The 21,528-nt window shown below is 49.2% G+C and overlaps 1 protein-coding gene across 8 annotated transcripts in view; it reads right to left on the reverse strand.

The window, feature by feature from the left end:
- Window positions 1-21,528, reverse strand: part of SULF2 (sulfatase 2) — a 130,965-nt gene that overhangs the window by 30,257 nt on the left and 79,180 nt on the right. For all 8 annotated transcript variants that reach the window (XM_010835063.1, XM_010835062.1, XM_010835064.1 and 5 more), the window contains exons 4-5: window positions 11,030-11,181; window positions 2,887-3,056 (exon numbers count right to left, since the gene is read on the reverse strand). In XM_010835063.1, the coding sequence (XP_010833365.1) occupies window positions 2,887-3,056; window positions 11,030-11,181 (322 nt within the window). The remainder of the gene's footprint in view (window positions 1-2,886; window positions 3,057-11,029; window positions 11,182-21,528) is intronic.

Genomic DNA, 21,528 nt, shown 5'->3' on the forward strand with positions numbered 1-21,528 from the left:
GTGTGTGTGTGGTGTGTGTGGGGGGTGTGTGTGTGGTGTGTGTGGTGTGTGTGTGGGGGGAATGTGTGTGTGTGTGGGGGGGGTGTGTGTGTGGTGTGTGTGTGTGGTGGTGTGTGGTGTGTGTGGTGTGTGTGTGTGTGTGTGGTGTGTGTGTGTGTGTGTGTGTGGTGTGTGTGTGTGTGTGTGGGTGTGTGTGGGTGTGTGTGTGGTGTGTGTGTGGGGGGGTGTGTGTGTGTGGTGTGTGTGTGCGCGCCTGTCTCTGTGCGTGCATGTCTGTATGGTGGTGTATTTGCATGTTTGTGTGTCTGCGTTTGCACCTGTGTTTATGTGCGTCTCTGTGTGTTTGTTTTTGTGTATCTGTGTGTGTATATATGCTTAGATCTTTGTATCTGTGTGTTTGGGTGTCTGTTTCTGTGTGTATTTGTGTATCTGTGTGTGTGTGTGTGTGTCTGTATATGGGCCTGTGTGTACATGTCTGTGTATCTGTGTTATTTGTGTGTCTTTGTGTCTGTATCTGTGTGTTCTGTGTATCTGTGTGTGTGTGCACACTGGTGTATTTGTGTATGTGAATGTGTCAGTCGCTCAGTCGTGTCGGACTCTCTGCAAGTCCGTGGACTTTAGCCCACCAGGCTCCTCTGTCCGTGGGATTCTCCAGGTAAGAATACTGCAGTGGGTTGCCATACCCTTTTCCAGGGGATCTTCCCAGCCCAGGGATGGAACCTGGGTCTCCTGCACTGCAGGCAGATTCTTCACCATCTGAGCCACCAGGGAAGCCCAGTTTGTGTGTACATCTGTGTGTATCTATTTGTATATTTGTGTGTGTATCTGTGTGTGTTTGTGTGTGTCTGTGTGCGTCTCTGTGTATGTACGAAGCTGGGGAGGGTGGACGGGGCCCTGGGCAGGTGCAGTGGGACCGCGTCGCAACGAGCAGCATTTGCCAGAACCCAAAGCCCAGCAGAGAATGTGATGCAGGCTTGACGGGGTGAGAGTCTGACAGGGGCCTCATGACGGAAAGATCTGGAACTCCGACCTGAGGGCTCTGGCCCCTCCTCAGCCCCTTGACTGCTGTAATTAAACATCCCAGCTGCAGAACTTTCTGGTTTGGAGGTTTGTTTTGAAAATGATTATACCCCAGAGATAAGAGAGCCTTCCAAACACACTCCTAATAAGGTGCGGGGGGCGCTCTGGGTGAATAATAGCAGGCGGTGCTCATGTTCAAGTTCTATAATTTTCATTTCAAAGGGAAAATAAATGAGCAGGCGATGTCAAACAATCTCATCACGAAACTCCAGGGCTGCTGAGGGGGAGGGCGGGGTGCCAGCACCCCTTTTAGAGGAGACACTGCAGAAGCCAAGCGAACCATCACCCCACCCCACTCCACGGCGCCCACCCCACGGCAGGACTGAGCGGGCCTCACACTCCCTCCGGCAGAGGCTGGGGGCAGGAGGCTGGCTCCTAGGCAGGAGGAGCGGGTGGGTGGGGCCACCAGGTCAGCTTTGCAGAGAGGCGGTGCTGCTGTCCTGGGATGTGCTTCGTCCTCACCTGTCCAACTCTCCTTCCCAAAGACCAGGGGGTCGGCTGACACACTGCCTCACCCTCCAGGAGCCACTCTGGGTGCTGTCAGAAAGGAATCACAGCGAGTGGGGCGAGGAGGGCGATGCATTCTGATTGTAAGGAAACTTAAACACCTGGAATATTCAGGCGGGCTCCAAACTGCCCTGCCCTTGTCACCCCAATGTCAGAGTGAAGGTTTGCTGAGCATCACGGCTGAGCAGGAGGTGGTTTGAGGCAGAGGAATGCAGAAGATTCCAGAAAGATTTTCTAGCCTGCTCAGGAAGGAGGACTGGAGAGGTGGGCAGAGAGATGGCAGGCAGGAATGGGGGCCAGATGTGAATCTGAGCTCTGCCATTTACCAGCTGTGTGACCTTAGGGAACTTACCTCACCTCCCTGACAGGCAGCCTCCAAGACAGCCCTCAGCGGCCCCCAATTCTACCGTGAGTAGCCGCCTCCCACTGGTCTGTGTGATGAGTAGAGTATGGTAGAGATGGTGTGTCCTTTTGAGATCAGGTTATAAAAGACTGCGTTGGCCCTAGGTCAGAGGCAGCCCTGTGCGTGAGCCCCAGGCAAGCCTCAGGTGGTGGCACCCCAGCTGACATCTTGATTACATCCTCTGGAGACCCTGAGCCAGAACCAGACAGGTAGCCCTCAGATTCCTGACTCACAGGTACTGTGAGATGCTACACGCTGGTGTCCTAAGTGGTTCGATTTCAGAAACTTGTCATGCAGCAATAGATAACTGATACATCAAGGGTCACTGGGAATATTCAGGGATTCAGTGCAGAAGATCCCCTGGAGAAGGAAATGGCGACCCGCTCCAGTATTACTGCCTGGGAAATCCCATGGACAGACAGTCCAGGGGGTCCCAAGAGTCAGACACGACTTAGCGACTAAACCACCACCACAGGGCTTAGAACAGAGTCTGCCATGGAGTCAATAGCTTATACAGGCTGTAGACATATTAGTAGTCTGATGAAACTATGGACCGCTTCTCAAAAGAATACTTTAAAATGTGCAAAATCAAAAAACACACAGGATTGAAAGGAAACCTGTGACACAGGTGTACACCCAAAAGGCAGTTCTAGCCACAGATCTCGGTGAGAGGATGTGGGTCCCACGTTAGCCACTGTTGACGCCTGCTTCGGGTTGTTATTACTGGATCTGTATTCCAGTTCTCCAGAGATCAGCTGTGTGCTCCTGGGTTCTTTAAACCAGGAGGGTTAGAGAGAAGAGGCAGCCTTGTCTCCATCATTACGTCATTGTGACTGAGCCTGACCCTCCCGCCTTTGTGCCACCCAGTAGCTCTGAGGCAGTGCCCTGACACTTACATGTGCTGAGATGCATTAGGGAAGAGGCTTGAGTACTGGGGGGCTGAGTCCTCAGGACCGTGGGGGGCTGCGTGGCTGAGGACCATGAGCACAGGCCTGTGCGGGTACATCTTCTTGGACGCGCGGAAGAAGCTCACGCTGTCGTTGGTGATGAGGTCTGTCAGGTAGTCCTGGGGGCCGGGGAGAGACGGGAGGCGTGAGGAGCCGGGAATCTGTGCTGAACATCGGGGATGCAAAAGTGGCCAAAACAGACAATCCTTGCCCTCCTGGAGCTGCTGGTCTGGGGGCAGACATGCAGTGAGTGATGAAGTAAAATGGAATACAGACAATAAGTAGGCAAGCGGAACAGGGAATGTCAAATGATAACACCTCACAGTGGAGGAAAAACCCTGAGAAGGGGGTAGGGAGGATGGGAGAGGAATTGCAATTTGTCATTCATTCATGACAGATATTAAAATAATAACACTACTGAGTGCTTATGGCGTGCCAGGAACTCTTTTGGGTTTACATGTCAGATCAGATCAGCCGCTCAGTTGTGTCCGACTCTTTGCGACCCCATGAATCGCAGCACGCCAGGCCTCTCTGTCCAACACCAACTTCTGGAGTTCACTGAGACTCACGTCCATCGAGTCAGTGATGCCATCCAGCCATCTCATCCTCTGGGTTTACATGTATTAGCTTGTTAATTCTTACGCAGTCCTAGAAAGTAGGTGTGATGAAAAGCCCTGTTTTCCAGAACAGGAAAATGAAGGCCCAGAGAAGTTAAGTGAATCGGCCAATGTCACACAGCTGATAAATGTGGCAGTCAGGCCTCCTGAGTCTTGGTCCCTAAGCCTGAAGTCTTTTCAAGGCCCTAGGGACTGAAGTGACTTAGCAGCAGCAGCAGCAGGGATCCCATTGTGGAGGGTGAATACATGCCTGCAATGCTGAAGGGTCTGTCCTGGGGGCAGGAGCAGATGAACATATAACCAAAGAGTTGAGATGGTGATGAGCAGTGACAGGAGGAGGAAATAAGACAAGATGTGACAAAGAGTAATTGGGAGCTGAGGCAATCAGGGAGGGCCTTTCTGAGGAGATGACACTCGAGCTGGGACCTGAGTGGCAAGAAGGAACTGGGTGTGGGAAGATCTCCATCATTGGAGTTCACTCTCAGCTGCTTGCTGGAATCCTTAAGGGAGCTTTACTAGTGTCTGGGCCCTCTTCTGGTTTAGCTGCTCTGTGGTTCAGCTTGGGCACTGGACTTTTAAAAAATCTCCGCAGGGGACTCCAGTGTGCAGCCAGGAGTGAGAATCACCGATCTGGAGGAAGCGTTTCAGGCAGAGGGGACAGCAGATGCAAGGCTCTGAGGCGGGAACAAGTGTGGCTTGTGTTCAAGGAATAGAAAGAGGATGAACAGTCAGCAGACAAGCAAATCGTGCCACAAACCCAGGCATGCCGTAGTGGTTCCAGAACAGTGAGAGCCACGTAGATAAGCTGGCAGGAGGACGGATGAGTGGGAACGTTATGGACAGGAAATGAGGGCTTTAAAAGCTCAGCAAAGAAGTTGAGATTTGTTTAAGTTCTTCCTGAACTTCGTAAATCTTTAGCTGCTGATTTCTTTGGAAGGGAATGAATTCTTAAACATTTACCCTGTGCTTCCTAGGAAGCAGCTCTGTCCAAAATGATAACTTTCAAAAAGGGATATTATTTTACAAGAAAAACGGTGAAGAAATGGCTACAGTTTCTACCCTTCTACCGTTGTACCCTGTACGAAATGCAAACACACTCCCTGGGCTCCTATGCCTCTTGAGACACACACCTCCAGGGACACTCGCGCACTGCGTCTCTGCATAGGACGGTCAGTGCACCACAGTGACCAGCAGTAGGGTGGTGACCAATGACCCCGCACTGCTTCCATTCTGTGCAGTGCTGGGCAGACACGAAAAGGGAAGTAGATCTGTAGTGACTGAGGTGGAACAGTGTCCAAGATATACTCTTAAGGGAAAGAGCAAACTACTGAGTCAAACTTCAGAAAAGTTTATTTATTTATATTTTTTTGTGGGAGGAGTAGGGAGGAGAGGAGAAACCAAACCCCTACCTTCATATGCTTCTGAGCACTAAGAAAAAAATTCAGAAGGACAGATCCCTAAGTGCTAATTGGGGACCAAGACAAGGGGAGAGAGGGGAGAAAGTCACTCGTTACTTCATGCAATTTCCCTTGAAACATTTTGGGGAGTAAAAAAGGGTCTTATAAAGGGGCCCTGTAGAACATTACATAAAATAATTTTCTTCTATATGATATAAATCAACAAGCTGCTGCTATAGCTGCATTTCAAAAATGGTTCCAATACCAGTTTCTTCAGATGGTGACTTTACACAAACTTGACAAGTGAATAGTGCATTTAGCAAGGAGCCTGGTACTGGGGGAACCCACAAGGGACACTAGCTCTTATCGTTAGCAGACCTTTGTTCCACTGACCTTCATAGCGACTTTGTGAAGTGGACACCACGCCCATTTTACAGATAGGAAAACCAAGGCCACAAAACTAATAAGCAATTCATTCAGAGTTAGAACCCAGGCCTTTGTGTTTTTTTGTCTGGTCCACCTTTCGTGCCCCGACAAACAAAAATATTACTGGGAGTAGATGGTGGTTTACATCAGGTCTTAACAAACCTTTTCTGTAAAAGGCCAGATGATAAATATTTGAGGCTTCATAGGCCAGAAGTCTCAGTTACAATCACTCATTACTGCCATTACAGCTGAACAGCAGCAATGGCAGAAATGAATGGGCATGCCTAGGCTGCAGTAAAACTTTATCCATGCACACTAAAATCTGCATTTCATATAATATTCATGGGTCATGAAAATCGCTGTGCTTTTGATTTTTTCCGGCTAAGTAGACATGGAAAAACCATTCTAAGCTCAGGGTTGTAGCAAAACAGTTGGCAGGCTGGGCTTGACCCAAGAGCTACAGTTTTAAGAATGGATTTTGAAGCCTGATGGCCTGGGTTTGAATCCTGAAAGTGAAAATGTTAGTCACTCAGTCATGTCTGACTCTTTGCGACCCATGGACCACAAGAATCAAATTCTCCAGGCAAGAATACTGAAGTGGGTAGCTATTTCTTTCCTCAGGAGATCTGCCCAACTCAGGGACTGAACCGGGTCTCTGCATCGCAGGCAGATTCTTTATTGTCTAAACCACCAGGGAACATTCCCCTTCGAGCTGTGTGGCCTGGCTCCTTCGCCTCTCTGGGCCTCAGTTTCCTCATCTAGTGATTAGGGAAACTAACAGCAAATCGCTCACAGGCTCTGGTGAGAAACGCACAGGTTAATTCATATACAATGATTCCAGCGGTATCTGGTGTGTGATACCCTCTAAAGGAGGGTTAGCCATTATTCCTCAGGAATCAAGCATTTTCCTTGTGAAAATTAAAACTGTACAAACAAAGCTGAAGTTCCCTATGATAACCTCTCATCTCCATGTCCAGTCTTGGCCTCTTTAGTCTCCTACTGAGAAAGAAGTATCTTTCCTGATGTGTTGTTATGTATGTTACAGTTGCTTTATGCATCTTTTCACATGAATCCTATTATCCTGTGTACATTCATTCATCCAACAAACACAGCAGTGGACAAGACTAACACTCCTGCCTTCATGAGCCTCGTATTCAAATAGGAGGACGGTTAACAAATGAATCCGTGATATACACAGGTGTGGCTCATCCATGGTGATGGGGGGTGGGCTCGGCATGGGGAGGTGCCCAGTACACAGGGTGGTCTAGGATGGTGACATCTGACTAGGGACCCGGAAGAGTCCTGCAACTTGCTTTTCCACCAGTCCTTACATCCTAAGCTTCTCTGACGGCTTTAGACACCAACCCCTCTCATCTTTTTCCAGATGCTTCCATGGCCATTCAGTCATTTCCCGCATTAGCGGGCTTTCTTGGTTGATTTCCTTCAGTGACACACTTGCAGCCAACAGCTGGGCTAAGCCCCTCTGCATAGGAGGGAGGCTTCTCTGGAACACAGAGAAAGTGCAAATGGTGGGTGTACTCAAGTTCATGGCAACCACCATTTCTGCAGAGCCTCCCACCACCTGGACCCTCCCCTGGCCCCAACTTGGTCACTCCTGCCTCCCTCCCGCTGCCTGTTCTGCACTCTCCTGCCCTCTTTGACCGTTGGGCTTGCTTTATGCCTCATTCTTTTCTCATCAACGCTGCCTCTCTCTTTCCACTCTGCTACGAGGACCCCTTTTGGTGGCATCTGCCCACCTTTGGGATTAGTGATTAGGGCAGAGTCCTCAGAGGGCCTTCTGAGGGGCACTTGGGAATGACTGCTGATTTCTTCCTTCCCTGGGCCTCCGCCGGGGCCCCCGGGGTTAGCCTCGGCCACAGTGCTCTGACCTCCCAGAGTCACAGGTCTGTGCTCCCCAGCTCTGCCGTGGCCGGAAACTCCGCGCTCGCTCCTGTTCCTTCCTGGTGCTCCTGCTGCCCACTGCTACCCCTGGGAGCTGAACCCTGGACCTGAGCCAGCTCTGACACCCAAGGGGCCCCCCATCCCTCTTTGTTTCCAGGCCTCTGGTAACTGGGGTCCCAGGAATTCTCCCACCTTTGTCAGGGGGGCTCCTCTCATTCTCAGGCTGAGATGTGTGGATGGCAGGAGACGGGTGAGAAAGCACCACTGCGCGCCCCATTCTCAGCGCCAAGGGGGTGGGGTCTCCCGGGTAACTTCATTATCGGGCTGTGCTGAGGCCAGGGGCGGACATGGCAAGGAATGTTAACAAGGAGGGAGTGGACTTTTCTGGGTATTTGAAGAATCTGCCTGCACTGAGGCTGGGAGGAGAGCAAAGGTGTGTTCAGCCCTGTGAGACTATGCTTTGTATTTCCAAGGAGTCCAGCAGACTGGCTAAACACCCCCAGCCAGGACTTTAGAATGAATCTGCTCTGGGGAGGTCATGGAGACAGGCCTACTACATGCAGAGTGAGACACGGGATCAGGGAGCGGCACTGCCCAGGTGATGCCATGTGTGGTTTCTGCCACTCAGGGCCTGATCAGGCTTACACACGTGGGCGGTGATTACCTGTCGAAGCTGGGAGGGCTCCCCAAATGTGCTGGTATTTCCAGAAGGGAAATGGGATAGAGTGTATTTTGGCTGCTGAGATGGCAGGAATATTTGCTAGTCACCGGATGATTTTTTTTAGATGATAAGTGTGGATAAACCATCAGTATTAGTCTCTCCTCCTCCCTGTCATCATCACCACCATCATCATTATTTAAGCCAGAGGTCAGGAAACTACAGCCCACTGGCCAAGTCAGGCCTCCTGCCTGTTCTTTTAAATAAAGTTTTATTGAAACACAGCCAGGTTTATCTGTTTACATATCATCTGTGGCTGCTTTGGACTGCAAGGGCGGACTTGAGCAGTTGCAATGGAAACTATAGCTTGTAAAGTCTAAACTATTTAGTATTTGGCCCTTTGCAGAGGAAGTTTTGTGTCTTGATCTGAACTAATATATTCTGAGTGCTTACTATGTGCAGTGGGCTCTTCTATCACTCTACATGTATTATTAACTCCTGTGAGCTTCAAAAGCCTTTGTGAAAAAAATTACAATGAAATACCACTACATCTCTGACTGGAACGGTGTATGAGGGAGGCTCCTGGGGGCTGGCACTGCTCTATAATTTGACCTCGGTGGTACTTACACAGACGCAAACATATGTGAAAATTTCCTGAGCCATCTACCTAGGACCCATGTACCTTACCTGATCGCGGTTCAACAAACCAGAACTAGAAAAAGTATGGCCTAGGGAATGACCTAGGGGTTTCTCTGGTGGCTCAGATGGGAAAGAATCTGCCTGCAATGCAGGAGACCCAGGTTTAGTCCCTGGGTTGGGAAGATCCCCTGGAGAAGGAAATGGCAACCCACTCCAGTATTCTTGCCAGGAGAATCCCATGGACAGAGGAGCCTGGCAGGCTATAGTACATGGGCTTGCAAAGAGTCAGACACGACTGAGTGCCTCACACACATACATATGGGGAAGGAGTAGGTTAAGGTACCGAATACGATACAACAAGAATGGAGGAGCTACACTCACAAGTAAGAACATGGGTAGATTTCAACAAAGTATTAAGCAAAAGAAGCTGGATACAGAATTAATCTACAATGCGGGAAGTCTGAGTGACAGAAGTCCTTGTAGGAGAGGTGGTTGATGGAAGGAGTTACACGAGGGGACCTTCTGGGGCTGGTGGCAACATTGCTTCTTGACCCACGTGAATGCTGGTTACATGCATCCGTTCAGCTCGTGAAAAGTCACTACACCGTATGTTCTCTATGCACGCTTTCGATAACAAATTTCTGCCTTGGCAAAATGTTGTAAAATAATGCTCTCATATCACCCGGTGCATGTTAGAACGGTGAGCATCGGAAAGACAAAAGGTGACGAGTGTCGCTGGGGATGTGGAGGAAAGGGAAGCTCTGTGGACTGCCGGTGGAATGCAGATTGATGTAGCCACTACAGAAAACAGCAAGGAGGTTCCTCAAAAAATTAAAAATAGAACTACTCTATGATCTGGGGATTCCACTTCGGGGTATTTATCCAAAGGAAATGAAAACCGGATCTCGAAGGGATATTGCAGCATCAGTCCCAGCAGCCTGGGTATGCAAACAACCCGAGTGTCCTCAGTGATGAATGGATAGAGATGTGGTGTGTACACACACACATGAATATTATTCCATCATGAGAAAGAAGGAAATCCTGGCTATTTGCAACAACATGGAAATTATGCTAAGTGACTTAAGTCAAACAGAGAAAGACAAATATTGTGTGATACCACGCAATATACATGGAATCCGAAAGAGGGGAACTCATAAAAACAGAAAGTAGAATGGGTTCTCCCAGGGGCTGAGGGATGGGAGAACTGGGGAGGTGCTGTTTAAGGGTCCAAACTTACAGCTAGTAAATGAGGAAGTTCTGGAGATCTCATGCATAGCATAGGGATTAGAGGTAACAGTACTGATTATAATGAATTTGAGCAAAATCTGGGAGATAGTGGAGGACAGAGGAGCCTGGTGTCTACAGTCCATGGGTCACAAAGAGTCGGACACGACTTAGCAACCGAACAACAATTGTATTATAAATATTAGACTTGCCAAGAGACTAGGTCTTAATGATTTCCCCCCAAAAAGGAAAAGATAATTCTGCAACATGATAAAGGTTTAGCTAACATGACTGCACACACTGCATTATATATATGCACTGAACCAACATGTTGTCCATGTTAAAGTCACACAGTGTTATATGTCACATATATTTCAATTGAAAAAACCCAACACCCTTATGTTGCCATTTGCAACAACACAGATGGACCTAGTATTATACTTAGTGAAGTCAGAGGAAGACAAATATTAATATTATATGATACTGTTTTATGTGGAATCTAAAAAATAATACAAATGAATCTACATAGAAGACAGAAAAAGACCCACACACATAGAAAACAAACCTATGGTTATCAAAGGGGAAAGCATTGGTGGGAAGGATAAATTAGGAGTATGGGATTAACAAACACTCCACATAAAATAGGTAAGCAACAGAAATTTACTGTATACCACAGGGAATTATAGTCAATACTTTGAAATGACTTATAATGAAAAATAATCTGGAAAACATGTAACTGCATCACTTTGCTATATCATTGAAACTAACACAATATTGCAACATTGTAAATCAACTATCCCTGTTGTTGTTCAGTCGCTAAATTGTGTCCAACTCTTTGCGACCCCCTGGACTGTAGCCCACTAGGCTCCTCTGTCCATGGGATTTCCCAGACAAGAATACCGGAGTGGGTTGCCATTTCCTTCTCCAGGGGATCTTTCCAATCCAGGGATTGAAGCTGCATCTCTTGCTTGGCAGGTGGGTTCTTTTACCACTGAGCCATCTGGGAAGCCTTAAATCAACTATACTTTGATTAAAAAAAAAAAGAGAAAACAGTACTCTTAGAAACAGAGACTATTATTTGAGAAATGAAGAAACTGAAGCAGAGGGTGTCAGCAGGCTGTCCAAGTCTCACATGTAATGTCACGATCCGAGCCCAGGTGGTTGGGCTCCCATGTCCCGATCCCCAGGGCTGAGCCCCACTGCCACCCCAGCCAGGAAGGGGGACTCACCTTGGAGTAGTCAAAGCCGTGTTTCTCCTTCACTCCATTCCGACACAGCGTGTAGTTATAAAAGCGGGAGTTTTTGAGGAGGCCGACCCATTCCTTCCAGCCTGGCGGCACGTAGGAGCCATTGTATTCATTAAGGTACTTCCCGAAGAAAGCTGAAGGGGAGAGGCACCAGGAAGCCATGTGAGGTTGCAGAGCGCAAAAGCCTTCTCTTGCCATTACTCAATAGAAATTTCCAAACCACGCCAGGCCAGGACGTGGAGACATCACTGCCCCCTGAACCACGGAGTCCCTTGGCCAGCAAATGCAGTCTGTGACCCCCTTCGCAAATGTTTGCACATGCAGAAAATAAAATACATAGGATTGCAGAGAAATCAATTGTTTTGGAAACTCAGTTATCAAAGTATTAGGAGAGTTTGCCATAGAGTAATGGGTCCTTAAAAAAATAATGAAGATGCTAAACGCAAGGCCTTGTAAAAAGTGATCATTTCAAAGTAGTGATGAGTGAGAATAGTTTTGTAAAAAATATTTCTGTATTTGGCTGCACTGGATCTTAGCTGTAGCATGTGGAATCTTCAGTTGCAGCATGTGAGATCTAGTTCCCCGACCAGGGATTGAACTGTGTGGAGTTTTAGCCACTGGACCACCAGGGAAGTCCTGAGGGAGAATATTTTATTTTGCAATATCTACAGCAAATGCAATGGAATACTGAAATATCGGTGATTTCTACAGATGACAAATTATAGATTCTGCTGACATGCCACAGTTAGAGGCCTACATTCCTAATTGAAGCGAATGTCAAGTGTCAGTTGTAGGTCAGTGAAAACAAGAGTCTAGCTTTTTACCACTCAGGTTTATGGACCCCCTTGGATTCTATCTATGACTCAGTGACTAGAAGAGCTAACATGTTAAAAAACCGGACCAACGCCAGTCGTTGGTGGGGGCGTGGAGCATCTGGAGCTCGCACACACTGCCAGCGGATGTGCAGACCGATCCTGGCACGGAAAGAAAACTGTTTGCTAGTATCTGTTAAACTTGATCATAGTCATAGCTTCTGACCCAGCCATTTGAATCCTGAATTTCACTCAGCGGAAACGCATTCATATGTTCACCCAAAGTCACAGGCAGGACGGGCTCACAGCAGCAGTATTCGTGATAGCAGATAACTAGAAACAAAACAGATATCCATCTGTGCACCAGTGGGGAAACAGGACCACCCTGGTGGTCCGGTGGTTAAGAATCCACCCGCCAGTGCGGGGGACATGCGTTCGATCCCTGGTCCGGGAAGACCCTACATGCCGCGGGGCAACCAGGCCCTTGTGCTTGACAGCCTGTGCTTCTCAGCAGGAGAAGCCATGCGATGAGAAGCCCGCACGCTGACGCCAGAGCAGCCCCCGCTCGCGGCAACTAGAGAAAGCCCCTAGCAATGAGGACCCTGTGCTGCCATGAACAACAAACAAACAAATACAATTAAAAGAGAAGAATGGAGAAGTACAATGTGTGTTTATACACCCGAGTATGTAGAGAAACAAGGAAAATACTAGTGCTGTGTTTACTAACAGGGACGCATCACGACAACCAAACAGTGTTAAGAGAAATAAAGCAGATATAGTCGTATCACTGCGTGATCCCATTTACATCAGGTTCAAAGCCAGGCAAAAGGAGTCTATGGCATTGGGAAGAAAAGCAGTGGTCATCGCTGGGTGTGGGGGAAAGGTGGATGGAAGGGGACTTCTCGGGTAATGATGGTCTTGTTCTGTTGCTGGGACACGGGTGGTTCAGCTGGTGAAACTCCACGGGGCTGGGCGTTTACAGCACGGCATGTCTCTGCAGGCCTGCTCCCCGCCATCAGCAAGGCTTACTTAAAAAAAATTTACCCTAATTCATCCAGACTGGGACATACCCCAAACTCTCTGTGGGTAGTGAGGTGACACAAGATTTTTGAGATATTTTTGGTTCTTTGTATCTTCCTCAATAAGCAAGGACAATTTTAAATAATTATAACCTATAAGGCCATTTTTTTTTTTAGCAATGGACAAATCTGTGAGAGTTTTTCCAGAGGCAGAGGTGCCAGGCCAGCCTTCTCTTCCGGATGAGAACACCGGGGCTCTGAGACACTCAGAACCACTGCCGAGAGCTCGGGTCGTGCAAGGGATTTACAGAGATCCTGCAAGCTGGGTGCTGAGTGCTGTTCCTGGCAAATAGTGAGTGTCCAGTGGGTGTCAGTTCAGAGCCTAAGATGAGAAGAGACAGACGGGGATGAGTGCTGAAGAATTGATGCTTTCGACTTGTGGTGCCAGAGGAGACTCTTGAGAGTCCCTTGGACAGCAAGGAGATCCAACCAATCCATCCTAAAGGAAATCAACCCTAAATATTCATGGGAAGGACTGATGCTGAAGCTTCAATACTTTGGCCACCTGATGTGAAGAACCGACCACTGGAAAAGACCCTGATGCTGGGAAAGACTGAGGACAAGAGAAGAAGGGGGGCAGCAGAGGATGAGATGGTTGGATGGCATCACTGACTCAATGGACATGAGTTTGAGCAAGCTCCAGGAGATGGTGAAGGACAGGGAGGCCTGGTGTGCTGCAGTCCATGGGGTCACACTCAGACACGACTTAGTGACTGAACAACAACAGAGGAAGGAGAAGTGGGCAGGGGCTGGGCTACGATGCCAGCAGAGGTAAGAGGGGGCCATCAACTTAGAGCTTCTAGAAAGCATGGAGGCCTGCTGGAGTCCTGTTGGCTCAGAGGAGAGGGGGCTGGGCCAGGAGAAGCCGCCATGGAGCGGAGCCCTCTCTGGGGTTTCCCTGGAGGCCTGGCAGGTGGCTGGCACTGCCCAGGGGTAGGAAGATCCCTGCTCATCCACAAACACCAGATCCCCACATCCTCCTGGGCACAAGGCAAAGGGAAGTGTTTCCATTAGATCCCCACCCCTGCACACAGAACCAGGAAGGGAGTGCTCCTGAGGAAGCAGTGTGAACTGCCTCCTAGAAAGAGGCTGGCGTGAGGAGGCGATGGAAACACGAAGGGAGGACCCCCAGCAATCCGGGGGTAAGGCGGAGCGTCCCTTCCGGTGGGAGGATGGTGCAGAAATGACTGGAAAGAAGCTCCGGGCTGCCGGGGCCTGGAAGACCGGCTGCCCCGGCTCCGAGTCCTGAGTAACAATCTTTACAAAGGGAAAGGTAAGCAGGTGATGGGTGCCCAATTTAGTGGTGACTGCATGTCCCGGCTGGGTGTCGGGGCATCAAAGACGGAAATGCCAGCTGGAGGTAAGAGGCAGCTGCAAAGTATCAGGTGAGCTGAAGGCTGGAGCCTCTTTCTCGAGAACGTCCCCTTCTAGAGGCTCGCTACGTCCGCCCTGTAAAGCAGTGACTGAGCTGGGGGCAGCTTTGCCCTGAGACACGGCAGGGTCTGCAGGCGTCTGAGGTTTATCACAACCTGGGGAGGCGGGCGCTGGTGGCTTCTAGTGGCTGGAGGCCAGGGAGGCTGCTAAGCATTTGACAGAGCTCAGGATGGCCCCTCCCATCACAGGGCACCCAGTGTCAATAGCCTGGAGTTGAAAGAAAACCCTGATTTAAAATAACTCCACCCAACTCTCAGCATCTTCATCCCACCAGTAAAAGAACCAATTTGTGAGAGCTGAGAAAGTACCTGGAGACCAAGTACAGCCCAGGAAACAAGATCTGCAGAGTCTCAATGACCTTACTCCCCACTTCTGATTTTCTTTCCATAACTGGGGAGCTCTACTCTGCTAACATGGCCGGCCTCTCTCCACGCTTTCCTATTCCTCCTCCTCAGGGAAGACTGCCCCTAAGGGCAGCAAACCTTCCTGTAAAGGCCTAGAGAGTAAATATTTTAGGTTTCCTGGGCCAGATGGTCCCTATTGCAACTATTCAACCCTGCTGTTGCACGAAACAGTCATGGACAATTGACTGTGGCTCTGTTTCAATAAAACTTTATTTACAAAGGCAGACAGAGGACCAGATCTGGCTCATGGACTGCAGTTTGCTGACCCTAAGCACATATGTCTGGTGGGTTTGGAGGGACAAACTGGATATGCAAAACCCAATCCTTCCTTTGCTTTCTGTAAGGAGTGAGTTACCTTCAGGCAATGCTAGCTCAAGGGGGCTTGGCTCAGTGAGAAGTCTGTCTGACTCTGGAGTTTAGCATCAGGAAGCCCAAATGCCCTCAGAAGGAAGCCAGGTCCTCAAACCGGGCCTTTATCAGATTCCTCCAAGTGCTATTTTAACTTCCATCTGCTGACTCCTTAATTTTATTCCTCATTTGGTTCAAAATTTCAACAAGGAAGAAGGGGACTTTAATAAGTCCAACACTTTGTCATGACAAACAATATTGGTGGTGATGTAAATGTTTTCTTTTGAAACAGAGTGAAGTAAAAAGAGTAAAACAATTGAGAGAAAATATTAAGTGAGTGATAGAATCAGTGTCCTGGGCATGTGAAATCAATATATTCACTTAACAACTATTTATTAAACACCTAAAGAGCTGGAGCTGTCCACACCACTGGAAACATAGCAGCAAAGACCCACAGGACCCCTGGCCTCATGGGGCTCACGTTCTGTGTCTGTGGGGTGACTGTGACAAGTGCAGAGACGATGTTGGTGACAACAGAGATGAAGAAACTAAAGGATGGTGATGCAACAGAGCGGCCAGAGATGGACCACGGGAGGTACCGCCGGGCCAGGTATTCAGGGGAGGGCTCTTGGAGGAATGATGAGAATGAGAGAGAAGACAGGAATACAAGGAAAACGCTCCAGGCTGAGAGCACAGCAAGTGCAAAGGTCCCCAGGCAGGAACAAGCTCGGGAGCACACATCCTCCGAGATATTAGATGCCAGATTTTGCACTTTGTGTGCATTTTTCTGGAAACAGTCCACAGCTTTTGACGTATTTTGAAAGGAACCCAGGACAAGTTATTTAAGAAGCACTGAACTTCACTCTCTTGGTTTGCAGAAGAGTGAATGAAAGTCCAGAGAAGGAGGCTCAGGGACGCCCCGCTGGGGGAACTAGGGTCCCTCCCAGATCTCCCCAGTCCCCGGCTCATGATCCTACTGGTTTGTCTCTGAAGACCTGGGCCAAGGTCTTTCTGATGAATGTGCAACTTGGAATGCTAAAGAGCCTAAATTCTTGGCCCAGCTGGTGGGATAAATATTTCTTGGGCGGTGGGAGGAGGGGTGACTTTGGAAGCCCACCCCTGCCTATTATGGTCCAATGTCATGGGTGTCAACACATCCAGAGCTATTTCCTGTGTTAGAATCTCCTCTTTCACATCTCTCTCTAACCTCCAACCCTTAAAAACTCCAGACTTTATTATTCAGCCTCCACAAGGCCCTAGAAAACAGGGGTTCAGTCAAAGGCTTTTAGTGCCAAATTAGATTTTGTTCTCATTTGATTAGATTTCCCCAAGGCAGTTTTTTAAATGGCTATTCCAGCACCAGTTGAGGTGGGAGAAGCGAATTAGTGTGGGCCCTGGGGCTCTGAGGCTGGGAGATATGGGCTGGAGAATGAGCTAGAATTAACATCAAGATTAAAAATACAGACCGTGTCACGGTTGGAGCCTGAAGTCACTGAGCCTTCACTGCTAAGATGGTGTAAAAGGGAGACCAAACTGGGAGCTGGTGAAGGGGTGGAACAACTTGGCAGGCAGATTATGAGGATTAAACGCCAGGCCAGGGAAAGATCGCTGACCATGTGCCGGCTGATGGCTGCCCCTAGGACGCAGGGCTGGCATCAATAGAAAGGACAGCGCACTTGCTGGCTCCTGTGTACTAGGAACTGGGTACAAATTTATATCTGGCAACAGAGACTTCAGTTTCGCGCTGTGATTCTTTGGGTCCCACCCCTTCCTTATGTAAATACACAGCAGCTGCATGCATAATCTCAGTCTGACCAATCAGAGCGCTACATTCCCCTGGCTACTGCCATTGGTTCAGGGATGCACATGTGACCCAAGTTCGGCCAATGAGAGTCAGACCTGGGATTTTAGGGCGCTAGTGGGAAGGAGCTAAGTTTTTCTTTCATGGAGCTTGAAGCTGGTGGGATATAAACTTGAAACTGCCAGCAACCATCTTGCTACTAAGAGGTGGGGAGTCTGTTTGAAAGTGAAGCAACATGGAAGAAAGCATCAGAGGTGAGAGATGGAAAGAGAGAGAGGTGGAGAGAGGAATATTCTTGTTCGAGTCCCTGTGTCCACTCTTACCTGAAGTCACCTTTAATGCTAGCGTTTTCAGTTATGTCATCTTTCCCAACATTAGGGGACACTGGACAATGGGTACCTTGTTAGTTGTCACAACCAGCATCAAGTGGGTAGAGGTCAGGGATGCTGGTAAACATCCTATACTTCACAGGACAGCTCCCCAGGAAAAAGAATTATCTGGCCCAACACATCGGCAATGCCAAGGTTGAGAAATCCCAAGTTAGGTCAACTAATAAATCCTACCACTCCATTTTTGTTGTTGTTTTGTTTGCTTAATTCCTTTCCGGTTGAGGTCTTTCCCCAGCAGTTAAAAGGCCCAAGGAAAAGACAATGAGATGCTTAGGGCAGAGCAGGGTTTTGGCAAACCACATCAGGCCTGCCACCTGTTCTTGTAAATAGTTTCATTGGAACACAGCCACACCCATTTGTTTAGGTATCATTATGGCTGCTGGCATGCTACAATGGCAGAGTTGGATTGCTGAACAGAGACCATGTGGCTGCAAGTCCAAAATATTTACTATCTGGCCCTGCAGGGAAAGTTTTCTAACCCTTGGTGTAGAGCAAAATTCCCTGTGTGGGGTGAAGGACCCTCTGGGATTTAAAACAGGGCTGTGGTGACTTGGAAGAAGAATGCCAGTTCAGCAGAAGCAGGCTCTGAACTGGGCCAGGATGGTGGGGGCCCCACACTGTGAAGGAGGGTCACAGCAAGGAGGCTGGCCATGACAACCGGACAGGAGCAGCCAGTTACAGGCTGTCCTAACGCATGCGTGGTCCTGATACGCACAGATGTTGTCCTGATGTGCACAGATGTACATACAACGGAACATTACTCAGCTATGCAAAGGAACAACACTGTGTCATTTGTAGAGATGTGGATGGACCTAGACGCTGTCCTACAGACGTAAGTCAGAAAGAGAGAAATAATACCACATATTAATGCATATATGTGCAGTCTAGAAAAATGGGACCTATTTCCAGGGCAGGAAGAGAGATGCGGACACAGGGAGTGGACATGTGGACACAAGCGTCCACCAACGGGAAGGTGGGATGAGCTGGGAGATTAGGATCGACATATATACACTACCACGTGTAAACTAGATAACTAGTGGGGAGCTGATGGACAGCCCAGGGAGCTCAGTCTGGCGCTCTGTGATGACCGAGAGGGGTGGGATGGGCGATGCGGGGGTGGGAGGGAGGCTCACGAGGGAGGGCATATGTATGTCCATATAGCTGATTCACTTCGTTGTCCAGCAGAAACACACCATTGTAAAGCAATTATACTCCAAAGAACAAAACAAAAAACACAGTGTCCCACAGCATGGTTCACATTCAGTTACGGCAGCATAATAACTGTAACTGCATGAAGTACAAGCTTCAAACCTCACCATGAGCTCCTCTGTCCACAAACCGCTGTGTGAATAACAGACGCTCATCACGATCAGTCACAGCACTTCCTGCAAAGTCTGTCAGTGACTGCTCACTGCCCACCCCTTAGTTCATGCACAGAAAGCAATTCATGTAGTCGTGTTGCCTTCTTGTCTCCCAGAGACACAGCTGTAAGACGTTTTACAAAAGTGGATTATCAAAAGGAGAAAGCTGGCCACCAGAGGCCAGAGTGCAGCCAATAAACGAAGGGTTAAAACGCTGAAATTGAAACCCTGAGTTGAATGTCAATGGAATCGCAGAAGAAGTGGATCAGACCACGAGGATGTGGACACTCATGGTGTGGGGAACTCCGGATATGCAGCCAGATGAAGGCAAACGTTACCTGGATGTAAACGACAAGGACAAGGATGTCTCAGAGGAAGGGATGTTAAAGGGACTCAGAGGTACTTTGCAACACTGAACGCTGCGTGATCTTGAGCAAGTTGTTTCTCTCCATGCCTCAGCCTCTCCATTTATAAAACGGGGACAACAACAAGTATCCCCCTGGTGGGTGGTCGTGAGAACTCATATGTGTACAGCGCCTAGAAACAAGTGCCCACGAAATGTTAGTTTCATCAGCACCACTGCACCCGTCCCCTTCTTGCTGTTAATACCGTGTCTAAGGGAGGCCCCGCAGAGACAGATGTCAGAAGCCAGACCCTCCTCCTCCCCGCTTGGAGGGAATTCTTACCCCCCACGTCCTTCCCCAGCGCTCTCTCCTGTCCTGCAGGCCCGGGCAGGCAGCTCTGGTTGCAAAGCTGAGGGCCCGCTTCCCCTTCTGGCTGCTGCTTTCTGCATTTGTCTGAGTTAAGTGCTGCTGGGGAACCATTCAGAGTCTGATGGGAGAACCAGGCCCTTCTGTTATCTCTCCCAGCCCCGAATCTAACTGAAATTGCCTCGTAATGATCGCATTTGTGGTCTGTGAAAGCTGTGTCTCGCGGCGACCGGAGACTGAAGTGAGCTGGTGGTGAGTCTGGCACAGGAGCGCAGACGGAGGCATCACTTTGGATTCGGGGGAGCTGGAGGGTTGGGGCAGCTGGAATAAAATCAGCATCCGGGGTCATTCTCTGTGCTGGAGAGTGGGTCAGACTGAGCCAAAGTGGGGGCACCACTGTTCTGTGCCTCCAGGTGGCCATTCCCCTTCGCTGGGGGTGACACCGGGGTGATACAGACAAGCAGCCCAGGGGCATCTCTGCAGCCAGACTGTCTGGTCGGCTACTTCCTAACACTCACCTCCAGCAAGTGACTTCACCCTGCTGTGCCTCAGTGGACAAGGATAACAGTTAAGCCACTGCCTGCTGTCACGTGGAGTAGGGAAAACCAACATGTGCATGGAACAGAAAATAGTCCCTGGCATGTCCTAAGCACCTGGCAAGTGGCAGCAAGAGGGACTGACAGCACCCGCCTTCAGGACCCTCGCGTCCCCCACGGTGGGCCATCTGGGCGGAACTGTCAACGGGGCTATTTCAAGGGCATTGGCGCCTCTGAACATACATTCAGCCCACACCATCTCCACCCACATCCTACATTAGAGATAATCGATAAGTAACTAAGAGTCAAAATATTCCAGAGTGGACTGGTTGATCATGCTACATTTCATTATTTACATTCGAATATAAACATCTCATTAAATATTTACTCATTTTGATTGGGTAGTTTCCCTCGTAATTTGGAGCCAATGGACCAATATCTATACATTTGCATGAATACACACACACACACACACTCTTCTTTTAGGTGACCCCTGAAAAGCCACAGCCACTGATTCCTCCTAAATACAAAGATCCCAAGTGTCCATCAAAATGCTCCTTCCCCACCAAAGGGCGGGAGCATGGCTGAGGTTGGCCTATCTGACTCTGCCCTGGGATTTTGAATCTTGAGCTAGGAGACTCAAAGGTGGAAAAAAGGGTTGGATTTCTGTAACACCCTCCATGAGACAGTTGCTCAAGAGCCGCAATCTAAATCCTCAGATGCAGGGCTTGGGAATCCAGATGAAAGAGGCAAGGCCTTCAGGATGATTTAGTCCAAAAGGAGAAATCCATCTTGCTTCTCTATCCTCATTTCTTTGCACACAGAGGAAGCAGCCTCCACCTGGACTCGGGGCCTCTAACCCAGACACCCCCCAGTGTCCAGAGGACCCTTCTAAACCCAAGATCCCAGTCGTTTTCCTCTAGTGACTCCCCGACCCGTCCTACAACCTTCTGCATCTCCCATCACTCGCCCCACTGTCCACTCTGTTCTGAACACTCCGGACCTGTTGTTCCTTAAAACGCTTTGAACTTACTGCATCTCAGGACACGTGCACCTGCTCTTCTCTGCCTCAGATCCTAGCCTTCTTCCTCCTCACATGGACTGGCTCCTTCTCACCGTGACAGATCAGATGTCACCTCACCCTAAGAAGGTGTCTCTGATCGCTGTCCGAGGTCACCCATCCCTCTCAGCAGCCTATTCCTCTTCTCCATGGCACTCGGTGCTGAGGATCAGATGTCACCTCACCCTAAGAAGGTGTCTCTGATCGCTGTCCGAGGTCACCCATCCCTCTCACCAGCCTATCCCTCTTCTCCATGGCACTCGGTGCTGAGGATCAGATGTCACCTCACCCTAAGAAGGTGTCTCTGATCGCTGTCCGAGGTCACCCATCCCTCTCACCAGCCCATTCCTCTTCTCCATGGCACTCGGTGCTGAGGATCAGATGTCACCTCACCCTAAGAAGGTGTCTCTGATCGCTGTCCGAGGTCACCCATCCCTCTCAGCAGCCCATTCCTCTTCTCCATGGCACTCGGTGCTGAGGATCAGATGTCACCTCACCCTAAGAAGGTGTCTCTGATCGCTGTCCGAGGTCACCCATCCCTCTCAGC

Source organism: Bison bison, unplaced genomic scaffold (genome assembly GCF_000754665.1).
Source record: "Bison bison bison isolate TAMUID 2011002044 unplaced genomic scaffold, Bison_UMD1.0 scf7180017864038, whole genome shotgun sequence".
Taxonomy (NCBI): domain Eukaryota; kingdom Metazoa; phylum Chordata; class Mammalia; order Artiodactyla; family Bovidae; genus Bison; species Bison bison.